Source organism: Xyrauchen texanus, chromosome 24, assembly GCF_025860055.1.
Source record: "Xyrauchen texanus isolate HMW12.3.18 chromosome 24, RBS_HiC_50CHRs, whole genome shotgun sequence".
NCBI classification, from domain to species: Eukaryota; Metazoa; Chordata; class Actinopteri; order Cypriniformes; family Catostomidae; genus Xyrauchen; species Xyrauchen texanus.
Genome location: NC_068299.1, coordinates 27,249,178 through 27,262,091, shown reverse-complemented (window position 1 = coordinate 27,262,091; position 12,914 = coordinate 27,249,178). Strand labels below are relative to the sequence as shown.

Below are 12,914 nucleotides of genomic sequence, written 5' to 3'. Positions count from 1 at the left end.
AGTAAAAAGTGCAGCATTAAAAATAGGCTGCATCGCAGTTATTTTTTTTGCTGGTTTCTCACGCACTCAACATCCACCTATGACTAATTCGCCAGTCGATCAATGAATGTCTTCTGAAGCAAATTGATAGGTTGGTGTAAGAAACAAATCTAATTAAATCATTTTAAACTTTAAATCATTGTTTCCGCTGAGCGCTATATTTCTGTTTGAAATTAACCAACTCTGGCGTGACATTCATTCCTCTGTTGTACACAAAGCGTGTGCTTCCAACTTCTCAAGTGAATGTGCCATAGCGCTTAAATCACTGATGCGTCGACTGCTGGCAGGAAGTGATATTTTATAGTTACAAAAGTCTTAATTATCTATTTATATTTTACACAAACCTATCGATTTTCTTCATAATACATTAATTGATCAACTGGAGTCATGTGGATTACTTTTATGCTGCCTAAATATGCCTTTTGGACCATCAAACAGCCAGCAGCTAGATGGCACCTGTTTACTTACTGTAGATTTTAAGTACCTACAAAGATAAAAAAAAAAAAATCTAAAAATCTTAGTTTGTGTTCTGCTGAAGAAGGAAAGTCATAAACATCTGGGATGGATTAAAAGGTAAGTGAATCATGAGGATTTTAATTTTTGGTTGAACTAACCACTTAAGGCCCTGGAAATGTAAGTCTAGTTTTCATTAGGCAAAATACATCATCTCTCTTTTTCTTTTTTCTTTTCTTTTCTTCCCAATATGGAATGCCCAATTCCCAGCGCACTCCAAGTCCTCGTGGTGGTGTAGTGACTCGCCTCAAACCAGGTGGCAGAGGACGAATCTATATTATTTAATGTGTGGTTTTTGCTCTCGCTGGGGCACTTAGTTCTGCGTGGATGCCGTGGAGAGTAGTGTGGGCCCTCCACACGCACTACGTCTCCGCGGTAACACACTCAAAAAGCCACGTGATAAGATGCACAGATTGACGGTCTTAAACGCGGAGGCAAATGAGATTCGTCCTCCGCCACCTGGATTGAGGCGAGTCACTACGAGGACTTAGAGCGCATAAAAAAATTAAAACAGAGAAGTTTTATTTTGCACAACCGAGAGTGAAAACCACACTGTGACAGGGTAGAGGCGGGACCGGGTCATGATTATACACACCCGGTCCCTTATCAGGCTAATTAAGCCTCCAAGAGGGATGAAGGCCGTCTGAAGGTGGTGCGACGAGAGAGAGATCATTTACGGTCAGCTGACCGTCATGTGTGTGTTTGTGTCTTTTGTTTAAGTTTCTCATTAAAGTATTATTTATATTGCCAAGCCGGTTCAAGCCCGTTTATCTCCCTTAACACACACATTATAGTGGCCACAAGGAGGTTGCCACACGTGACTCTACCCTCCCTAGCATCCGGGCCAATTGGTTGCTTAAGAGACCTGGCTGGAGTCACTCAGCACGCCCTGGATTCAAACTCGTGACTCCAGGGGTGGTAGTCAGCATCAATACTCCCTGAGCTACCAAGGCCCCCACTGCTCTGTTTTTCTTTTGATTTTGGGGTGAACTTTGTCAATGTTTTTGTGAGATTCACCTGTTGACTTTATGAACTCCTGTTTTTCTGGAACACAAGCCTAACAGTGTGTAAAAGCCTTTTTTGTGCACATCACGCAGATACAAGCCTCAAGCATTAGATAGTATTCAGAAATACCAGCTTTTCGGCTCATTGGAGTAAAGCTCCTTAACAATTAAAACTGTTCACTCTAAAGATTAATAGATGAGGATGTGTGTATGTTGGGGGTGGTCAGCATTCTTATAAATTACATCATCCCACACATAAGGCATTACCTCATTCTTCAATCCTCTCAGCATGACTCACACCACACTCTCAGTGGTATCACTATCCACCCCCACCACCATCTTTCTTTCTTCCTTTCCTTTCCTTTCCTTCTCTTCCTCATTCCTCTTATCTCTCTTTCATTTTTTCTTTCCTCCCCCTCTTGTGTTATGACAGCGTGTTTCTGCAGACAATGCTGTTTACTCCTGGCCTCTCTCCTTGTGCTGCGGCATGCTATAGGTGACTGCTCTCGACTGGCGTCATGGCGAGGGCCAATCAGATGTGGGTAGACTGCTCTAATCACTGAGCAGAATGCCTTGCAAGGCAGAGCCTGAGCCAATCAGAATGGCTGGTTGCTAGGCATCCAGAGGTAAAAGGGGAGGAGATTGGAAGATTCTATCCAATGGGGAGGCTGAATGCACAGCAGCCAGGCATTTCAGGTTACCACCGAACCAGACAGGGGGTCAACACAATCACACACACAAACACATACATCACATTCATGAAGCTATACATATGCACATAGCAAGAAAAGGGGAAAGTAAGTAAAGAGAAGTATAAATTCATGAACTCTGAACTGTGTTGTTACATATAAACATGAATGTGAGAGCCACCCTCAGTTACAGAATACTTACACGCACTAAGAAAAATGCTACAACTACACAACACAAATTCACAAACAAATCACAATTTCATGATATACTTCTTATAAAATAGAGGTATCGATACGAACTCGATACTTTAGGCAACAAATGAAAAACCTCAGATGTTTGATGAAATTACACAAATTACTTTCTGATTACTGCTTAATGTCTTATACAAGATTATGCCTATACAAATGATGTTTTCTGGATTCCATGTTAAATGTTTTAATGAAATGTTATGATCAAATTGTGTTTAAATCAAATACATACTGTACAGCTTTAATCAAATGAAAATATAATACTTTTCAACAAAACATATATAGTTGCACACCAGAGCTTTACAGTATTATTGACAACATTAAATGAAAACAATCTGATTACCTGAGGCAAAAGGCTGCCATGGCTGAATCACAACATGCTGATATTCAGTACACTTGCTTGTGGGATATTGCTTACAGATAATAATACTAATAATATAATAATTTATAATTATATTATTGTGACTGCTATGAATATTCATATTTAGTAATGTCTTCAATTTCATGCAATCAGTGCTCTCATTTCAGCTGGACTTTTATTTTGAAAGATCTTTTAAGTTCTTCCTGTTTGTGAAGTGTTCGTTATATCAAGCGTCCCGTGACTCGCGAGCTGAAATCTGAGCTGCAATGGAGAAAGAGTTAATTATAGAGTTCACAGCCATTTATACACTCAACCCACTGATCAGTGACTTTGCAGATGTATACTACTGGACGAAAATCAAGCATTAGAAGTGTGTGTTGCGTTTGCGTGCGTGTTCGTGACTGTGTGTGTGTTTTCGTGTCAAGGAAATGACAGGGCAGAGAGTTGCCTCTTATTAACTGTATACTGTGGTGCACAGCACATGTAACTGTATATTATTTAATAAAATTACATCCTTCTGTTGTTTAATGATCACACTTGGCCATATAGAGGCTTTTTTATTAATATTTTTAAATAATAATTACACTACATTTTGCTAATGGCAGCATACTATAATATGGTACCGAAATTAACAACAAGATGATATCGTCCCATTTTTTTTATTTTTGGTATCGCGATATTTCGTTACTATCGGTGCACCACGCAACCCTAATGCACATAAAATAAAAACAAAAACAAAACATATTGTGCAAAGCAGCCAAGTGTTACTGTAGCGCTACTGTTTGTTTCTCAGGATGTTTATGTGTGCAGGAGCGCTTAAGTGCATAGCTGCCAAATTCTCTTCCTCCAGGCTAGTCTTCAGTCTCCAGTGAGTACAAGTCTGTGATCTGTGTGTTCATGTGTGTGTTACACATTTCAGACCCAATTTTCTTTAAGCCATGTCTCGGTCTCTTATGGGGTAAAGTGGCTCAAACAAACACATCATCCCTTCCCACATATACACACACAAGCTCAAACTCTTTTAATCAACCTTCAGAAAACCTTTTGTTGCATCACAATGTGAAAAATTACAAGCGCTTATTACTGGAAGCGAAGTCCAAAATGTTGATCATGTACACAGGTGCTTGTTTTGTAATATTAGATTGTTTGATTTGGGGATGGGTTCGAAGGTCAAAAGGTTGCTCACCAACAAAGTAAGGTTGTGTATATATATTAGATAGATAGAGAGATAGATAGATAGATAGAGAGAGAGAGAGAGAGAGAGAGAGAGAGACAGTGCTTTTATTTTTGTTAACAGTTTTAAGACAGTAAAATCCTCTCGAAAATGTTGTGTCTTTAAATTCATACCACCGTTACTACAGTCATATGCATTCAGACAGACATCTTTGGCTGTTGCATCGTGTCTCGCACAGTTTTTCTTTAAGAATTCAGGCAAACGTTTTAGGTAAATGAGGTGTATTTAACTTTTTTCTTCTTCTAAAATTAACCTTAAAACAGTGTCTGAAAAAGACACCTTTTTACTTGCTTTTGACACCCCCAGCTGGACATTTCATTGAAAAACTGCAGCTAAACATGTCATAAAGCATGTCAATTTTGATTTTCAAATATTTTGTCATGTTCAAATAAATTTCAAGAGATTAGGCTGATATCAATGTATACCTAGGACTTTCCTCCTTTTACAGTGGACAGCTAAAATAAATAAATAATCTGCATGAGCTGTGCACTTCAAAGTGAAAAATGCCACATTATGAGCATGACAAAGTGATCATTCACTGTGAAATGTGCAGCACCTGCAGACTATTTATATGTATAATTAAATTGCAGGATTTTGCACTTTATTAAATTACACTGGGCCATATAACAAATGATTCTTTGGAGGTGTAAAATCTTTCACGTCAAATTAAGAGCTTGATTCACCTAGACACATGAAATTGAAATTGTATGGTATAGAAAAACATAACATTCATTTTAATAATATTTATTGTTGTTATCATTATTAGTATTATTATTTTCAAGCTCTATTTCACAAGCAAGAGTGCTGTTGTACTGAATAAAAGTTTTCAACCATGTTTTAATTTGTACTGTGATGCTCTGTTGTGCAGCACATTATCTGAAAAATAAATAAATCACTGAATCACTTCTGTGATTCTGTATTATTATATATTCAAGCAATATATCACAAGCAAGAGTGCTGTTATACCGACTACTGAAAATGTTGGTATTGTGACAACCCTAGTCTGCATGACACTGCACAATGTGTTGCAATGTATGTGAGATACTGTGTGCAGTACCTCTGGTTTGCTGAGGCTAGAGGACACTAGACAGCCTGATCCAACATCCAGGTCCCACTGTTTGCGTCCCTGGTTTAGAGGATCCAGAGCTGCGATTCTCCCATCCAAAGTGCTGATGATCACCTGAGCCCTGTTTAAGAACACACAAAAACCCACTGGTTTATATACAGTGACAGATAGTGTGATTATACACTGCACTCTGCACAAATTCTAAGGGAGTGTTGCATGCATCCTTTACAGAGAAATCAATCCAATTATGCATTGTGACAATAAACAAATCATCCAGGTGGACAAAGTGAAATGTCAATTTGACTATACTTCAAATAATTAATTTAATAAATGTATAGATAAAATTATTTCTGTATAATATACCCTGGTGGCCAAAAGTTTGGAATAATGTACAGATTTGCTGTTTCGGAAGGAAATTGGTACTGTAATTCACCAGTGGCATTCATCTGATCACAAAATATAGTCAGGACATTACTGATGTTAAAAAAAAAAAAAAAAAAACAGTACCATCACTATTTGAAAAAAGTCTTGACAGGCCCCATTTCCAGCAGCCATCACTCCAACACCTTATCCTCGAGTAATCATGCTAAATTGCTAATTTGGCACTAGAAAAATCTCTTGCCATTATATCAAACACTGCTGAAAGCTATTTGGTTTGTTAAATGAAGCTTAACATTGTCTTTTTGTTGGTTTTTGAGTTGTCACAGTATGCAATAATCTGGCATGTCTTACAATATTAAGTCAAAAATGGCAATAAAGAAACAGCTGTCTCCAGAAACTCATCAGTCAATCATTGTTTTGAGGAATGAAGGCTACACAATGCTTGAAATTGCCAATAAACTGAAGATTTTATTCATAAAAGGTGTACACTACAGTCTTCAAAGACAAAGGACAACTGGTTCTAACAAGGACAGAAAGACATGTGGCTGTGCAACTAAACAACAGGTAAGTACATCAGAGTCTCTAGTTTGAGAAATAGACACCTCACATGTCCTCAGCTGACAGCTTCATTGAATTCTACCCAGCACAACACCAGTTTCATGTACAACAGTAAAGAGAAGACTCAGGGGTACAGGCCTTATGGGAAGAATTGCAAAGCAATCTTCTTTTGAAACCGAAAAACAAAAAGAAAATGTTAGAGTGGGCAAAGAAACACAGACATTGGACAACAGATAATTGGAAAAGAGTGTTATGGATCTTAACCCCATTGAGCTTTTGTGGGATCAGCTAAACTGTATGGTGTGTGAGAAATGCCCAACAAGACAGTCACATCTATGGACAAGTGCTACAGGAAGTGTGGGGTGAAATGTCACCAGAGTATCTGGACAAACTGACAGCTAGAATGCCAAAGATCTGCAATGCTGTCATTGCTGTTTGAAGTAGTTTAAGAAGTTCTGAAAAAAACTAAAATTCAAATTGTAATGGTCATTTTTTACATTATTAATGTTCTGACTATACATTGTAATCAGTTGAATGCGACTTCAGTAAATAAAAATACCAATTTCTTTCCATAAGAGAAATACAAATCTGTAGATGTTGTATATGTATTAAAGCTGCACAATTTGGGGAAAATGTCATATTGTGATTATTGAGGCCAATATTGCGATTTGCGATTGCGATATAATAAACAAATAGTATCATGAGTCAACTTGCTTGGTTATCAAGGAAAATGCACAAATATTTACTGATAATGCTGAAATGTGTATTTCTCAACTCAAACATACAAACTAGCAACAACAACAACTGCACAGTGTTTTCACATTCAAATATTTTTACAAAATGTAATAACATCTTTGCATTACTGCAAACGTTTTATTTTCTTAATATTACACCTACATAAAATGGAACAATAAATAAGAACATACACATTTTCATAAAACTGTCTATAAACTCTTTTGAAAAGGAAACTAGATATAAAAGTGTGGTTCACTCAATCAAACCACTAAAACTGTTGTTGTTGTGTGTTTTTTTTGTTTTTAAATGACCAACTGGTATTTCCAAATCCTCTTTCTAAAAAGTTCTACTTATCGCTGGTACCTCTTGTCCAGTGTGTGGATCATTTTCTGAAATCCCACTTTGCTAACGGTGCATCATGTCTCTTTATATCTCTGTGAAGACTTGTCATATGGCGTGACACTAGCAAACACATCTGTAATTGTGCTTTGTTTTGTTTACTGAGCTTTTTAATGTAGTTTTAGTCAATGAAAACTGTTGACATTTTAGTCATGTTTTAGTAACATTTAGTCATATTGATATTTTAGCCACTGAACACTGTAAACATTTTAGCCATAAGAGTATTATTGATAAGCATTTGTCAATCTTGTCTATCCAAAACCAATATATATACACAAATACATACATACATATATATACACACACACACACACACACACACACACACACACACACACACACACACACACACACACATTTTATTGTTGTTGTCATTTTAGTGTTATTTTTCTCATAAGATTAATCTCATCATGATGATCTCATCAATGATACTACACATTGCAAGCTGCAGACAACGGGGTTGAGAGAGGAGCGTCTCCGTGTTAGAGTGCGCATCACCCGGCAGAACTTTATATCTCTCCCGGTCTCGACTCCCGCTCAGATTGTGTCTCTTCCGTGACTGTTTGAAGTGGGTTGGAGTTTGTGTTTATTTACATCGCACGCTCCCGTATTATATGAACTTGAATTAAGGATGAAATAAAGATATATTGCCAAGCTGTGATCTGTGTAATTTTTTCTGGCCACCAGTTCAGTGTCGGTCTGCTCGGCGTCCATATTCACCTGATTTCCTCGCTGCACACCGGAAACTCACATGACATGACCACATGTGCCACTCCCTAAACTGAGACTGACTGGTCATCTTTTTATTAGCGGTGTAGAAAATGGGCAAACAGCTCTCAGAGAGAATGGCCTGTCACGTCCACATAAGTACTTATTTATTTAATAAAATCGCAGCATTTTGCCGTCATATAATCACACAGGCTGACATCGCGATTGCGATAGGATTAATCGTGCAGCACTAATATGTATCTATTTTTTTTCCCAATATTTATGTGTGCTATGCATTTTTATGCTTGTTAGAGTATCACGTCGCTAACGTAACTATTGAAATTGTGAATAGTTTCCTGTATGCTTCACGTAAGGAAGCCTCAGAAGGCAGCTGCCAAAGTAGGCATTAAACATCAAGGAAGCTCACTCAGTTTGGAAAAGATTCTTTAAATGTTGTCTATGCAGGACATTTTATGAAGAAAGGGGCAGGGAACTTTTTATGGAGAGGACCAATAGTTCCTTCAGGGCAGCGAGCAGGACTAAGAAAAAGGGTGTTACTTTGATCAAGTCCATGAGTTAAACATGTCCCTCCAGACATCAACATTGATGTGGTCAGAATTTAAGTTCACCTCATGACATCCAAATACTCTGGGCCAAAACTGTTTGTTCTTCATTGTCCAATAGGACTGAAGAGCATAAAATGCTATAGCTCAGCACTCCTGATTGGCCGTGGGGGGCTCCAAAGAATCTGAGGTCAGATTGGTTGTTGCCAAGCAGTGGGTTTTGTGAAAATGAATGAGGACACTACACTGGTCCCACCCAACCAAAAGAGTGATTGAGGAAAACAGCTAGGAGAGAGAGATACTTGAGTGAGAATAAAAGGAGAATAGCAAATCCCATTTTCTGGATGAGATCAAAGACCAAGTGTATTCCACTGGATGTTAAACCTCTGGGGGGAAAAAAGGAGAACTAGAGACTAAAACAGAGGCAGAAGAAAAACTGCTTGAGGAAAAAAATGCAAAAATACGAAATATCAGGATCCAACCACTTAACCACTACAACATGACAAATCAACAGTTTGTAAAAAAAAAAAAAAAAAGCTTTGAATTATGTATAGTGTAACACAAATTGCAAGAAGTGCCATAAGATGTAGCCCAGTTGTTTGAGTTATTTCACACAAAAAGTTTGAGATGAAGAGAAATTATAATACGAGGTATTGTAGTTATTTTAAGAAAACTTATTCTGTAGTTACTTTCATATTGTAATTATTTAATATAACATTAAAAAGAAAAAGGGAAAAGAAAGATAATATAAAGAAACAGGAAAGGAGTTTAAAGGAAAGAAAGAGGAAAGTAAAAGGAAAGAAAAAGAAAGGAACATACAATAATTACAAACAAAAATTGTATTATAAACTGGGTAAAACTGGGAGCACAACTAGGGTATCTGAGGAGTTTGGTCCAATCACAGGAGGTTTTCCTCTTCATTCAGCCTATCAGGGTATAGATGTTGTGTAGCACTTTCAATAAGAAACCACTCCTTCAAAAAACACCAGCCAATGAACATAAAAGCCCACTGTCACCATGCTATGGCGAGCAGCTCTTTCAGCCAAGTACGAGTTAAGAGGTACCACTGCAAACACACACACACACACACACACACACACACACACACACACACACACACACACACACACACAAAATATGGGGGCATGGGGAGCACGTAGGCATGTTATAAAAAGAGAGGCACACCCCAGCGGAAAACCTGCAGAGTCCACAACATTTAAAAATGAAAATCAGTGTACTTTTCTGTGAGCAAACACAATTCTTTAACACAGACAACATTCAAAGACTTGATTCAGCAATCAAAGGGATAGTTCGTTAAAAAAGTTACAATTCTGATATAATTTACTCGACCTCATGTTGTTCAAAACCAGCTTGACTTTTTTTCTTGGAGGAACACATATAGGACATTAGGCAGAATGACAGCCTCAGTCACCATTCATTTGTATTGCATGGCAAAAAGGAAGTAAATGTTGACTGAGAATAACATACTGCCTTACATCTCCTATTTTGTTCCACTAATGAAAGAAAGTCATACGGGTTTAGAACGACATGAGAGTGAGTAAATGATGATACAATTAGAATTTGTTATTTAATTTTTCCAAAAAATGTCTGTGGAACAGTAAAGGGGATATTTTGAAGAATGTTCCCACTGCGCTTTTCCATACAATTAAAGTGAAGGGGGACGGAATTTTCATTTTTGGTTTTTGGGTAGACTATTCTTTCAATACAAAAGACAACTAGCTGATATTCCACTAACAGCATACATGCAGGTACTGTTGAAAAGTGTGCAAATACACCTAGGTAGTAGGGCTAGGCGATATGTAAAAAATATTTTAGCAATAATTGTCTTAAAATATATTGTGATATCCGATTACATCGTCAATCCCCCTGCCGAGGGTCGGTGAATTTTTTTGTTTTATTGATTTTGGTTTAAAAACTTAAGACAATTATAAATTTAAAGACAATAATAATCAAAATAAATATGCCTGGTAAATTCCCTTGTGTTCCCGTTCTTATCGAATTTGTGGTTGCATGTTGCGGGGTAGATGAGCAAAATTAACCGAACATGAAATACATATGGACAAGGAACTGGATTCAGCCTCGTCGGATTTTGCGTGTGGTGGGTGATAGTTTCACACCCTGGCCACTGTTTAATATATTTGGCGTCTTCCCAGATCTACTATGGTTTTGCTATTTCCCGATATTGTCAATCATCAGCTGTTCGCAATCAGCATCAAGATCTTTGTAAGACATCGTCGATATCCGATTACATCGTGACATCGCCCAGCCCTACTAGGAAGATGTCAGGATGATTTCTTAAAAAAGGAGTGGCAAAGTGAAAAGGATTGTCTGCTTGAGTGAACACACAATAAAATATAGCACTGCAGTAGCTCGGTATGGAGTGTTACTCAGAGCACTCTGCACTGCATTTCAAGGTAACATCTTCCCCAGGCAACATCTGTAATTTACAAACACAATGCCCATAACTGTAGATCTCACTGACAGAGGAGAAAACACACTCTTTTAGAGGGGAAAAAAGTGCAATTACTTGTTGCACAATGGGATGGACCACAAAAGTGTGATTTATTGCATGGCAATGAGTGTACATGTATGCTTTTGCGTGAGAGAAAGAGAAGAATATACACAATTTTCTTTGGGAATAAACAATGTAAAGATTGTGTACCAGCTTTTTAAGGTAAGATACCAGCTTTAAGGGATAGTTCACAAAAGAATTTAAGTGATGTCATCATTTATTCACCCTTGTGTTGTTCCAATCCCATATTACATTTTTATCTTCTGTGGAAAAAGAGATCCTAGGCAGAATGGCAGCCTCAGTCACCATTCACATTCATTTTATGGAAAACGCATTTTGCCATTTGTGTTACACTGAAGAAAAAAAAAAGCAATAGAATAACAAGAAGCTGAACAAATGATCTCTTCAAGAGTAATGCAAACCATGAATGTTGCATCCTTTTTAATGTTGTTTGGGTTGATGTCGGTCTCCTTCATCATGCAGAGTTTTCCTCCAGGTATTGATTAAAGTATTTGCCAAGTGTCTGTGTGAATGCTTAATCTGTCCTCTGATTCCATGTCACGTCCTGACACGCCCAAGTTGCTATCACCATGCAGAACTGCAAGCCCCCATTTTATTTCACTTGACCTTGCAAAACTTGGTCCATCTCGCCCAAACTCGCTTAAAGAAGCATCTCTAGCTATAGTCAAAGTTTTTTCGTTTGCAGGTAAAAGGTCACTAAAAACATTGATGCACACCTGTATGATTTGCAACAAGCTGCACCACTTACACAGAAAAGTGAATACAACGTACTAACACAATAAACACATGCCATCTTGCCTAATCAATAGAACTTAATTCCATATGTCATCATTAACATGTAATTTCACTCATCAGCAGCTTCCTCCCATTTCTCTATCTCGAACACATGTGCTGCAGAGAAATCAAAACTCTGTCACATGGAGCTGTGCTCTTCCTATTGGACGAGCTCTGGCCTTGATCTAGGTGGCTGATTTGTTGTTGCTAAGCAGTGAAGAACCAAACTACAGGAAAGCTAGTGTTCAAGCAACTGGGTCCTAGTGCCTTCAGTTATCTGTCTCGATGTCCCCCCTGTACGTTCTCCTCCTCATCTCCCCAATCTCTCCCTCCATTTCTCCTCTCTGCCACACCTCTGTCCTCTTCCCACCCATTGCTGCAGTGCAGTAAGGTGTGTCCTCTGCAATGAATGAAGTAACAGCTGTAAAGTATGAAACCATAAACGGAGCAAAAATCAATCAGCTCAAGTTCAGAGTGAGCTCAGGCATTGACACAAGGCAAAGAATAACAACATTGATTCGACATCAATAAAAACAATTAGCTGTGAATAAAAAAAAGTGTCATATATTCAGTTTTAAAACTTTAAAAAACAAGTTATTGCAAATGTTAAAAGAGACATCAAAATGTTTCAATTTGACAAATTTGCCATGAATTTAAAAAGTGTGTCAATGTGTCTAAAAACAGACGTTAAGCGCAAAAGACTCCATTAAAATATTTAAATCAAGAGAACATGCCACGTTTAGTTAAGATAGAAATATGCATGCTAACAGGGCATTGCGAGCTGATAATTTTCTCTCATCTCAGAGTGATGGAATTTATTTGAGATCCTGCCTAGTTATCTAGCCATCAAGACAGAAACAAAAAACTTGCACATGAATACACTTTCTCCCCTCTTGCTCGCTCTCGCTCTCTCTCTCTCTCTGCTCCCAACTCAAATTCTGAGCACTTTTTCTTTCCACTCATCTAATTGGTCAAAAAGTTTGCCTGCACAGCTCTTCTGATTGGCTGTTGCTAAGCAGTAGGCAGTAGGAGCTACACATCTGGCAGAGGCTGCACCAGGCAGTAGAAAGCGGCATCACCGTGAGTG

General features: G+C 37.9%; 1 protein-coding gene across 1 annotated transcript in view; it reads right to left on the bottom strand.

Annotated features, from left to right (window-relative positions):
- LOC127617713 (eukaryotic translation initiation factor 2-alpha kinase 3-like) overlaps nucleotides 1-12,914 on the bottom strand; it is a 53,947-nt gene that overhangs the window by 29,558 nt on the left and 11,475 nt on the right. The window contains exon 2 of the mRNA XM_052089774.1: nucleotides 5,147-5,276. Within this exon, the coding sequence (XP_051945734.1) occupies nucleotides 5,147-5,276 (130 nt within the window). The remainder of the gene's footprint in view (nucleotides 1-5,146; nucleotides 5,277-12,914) is intronic.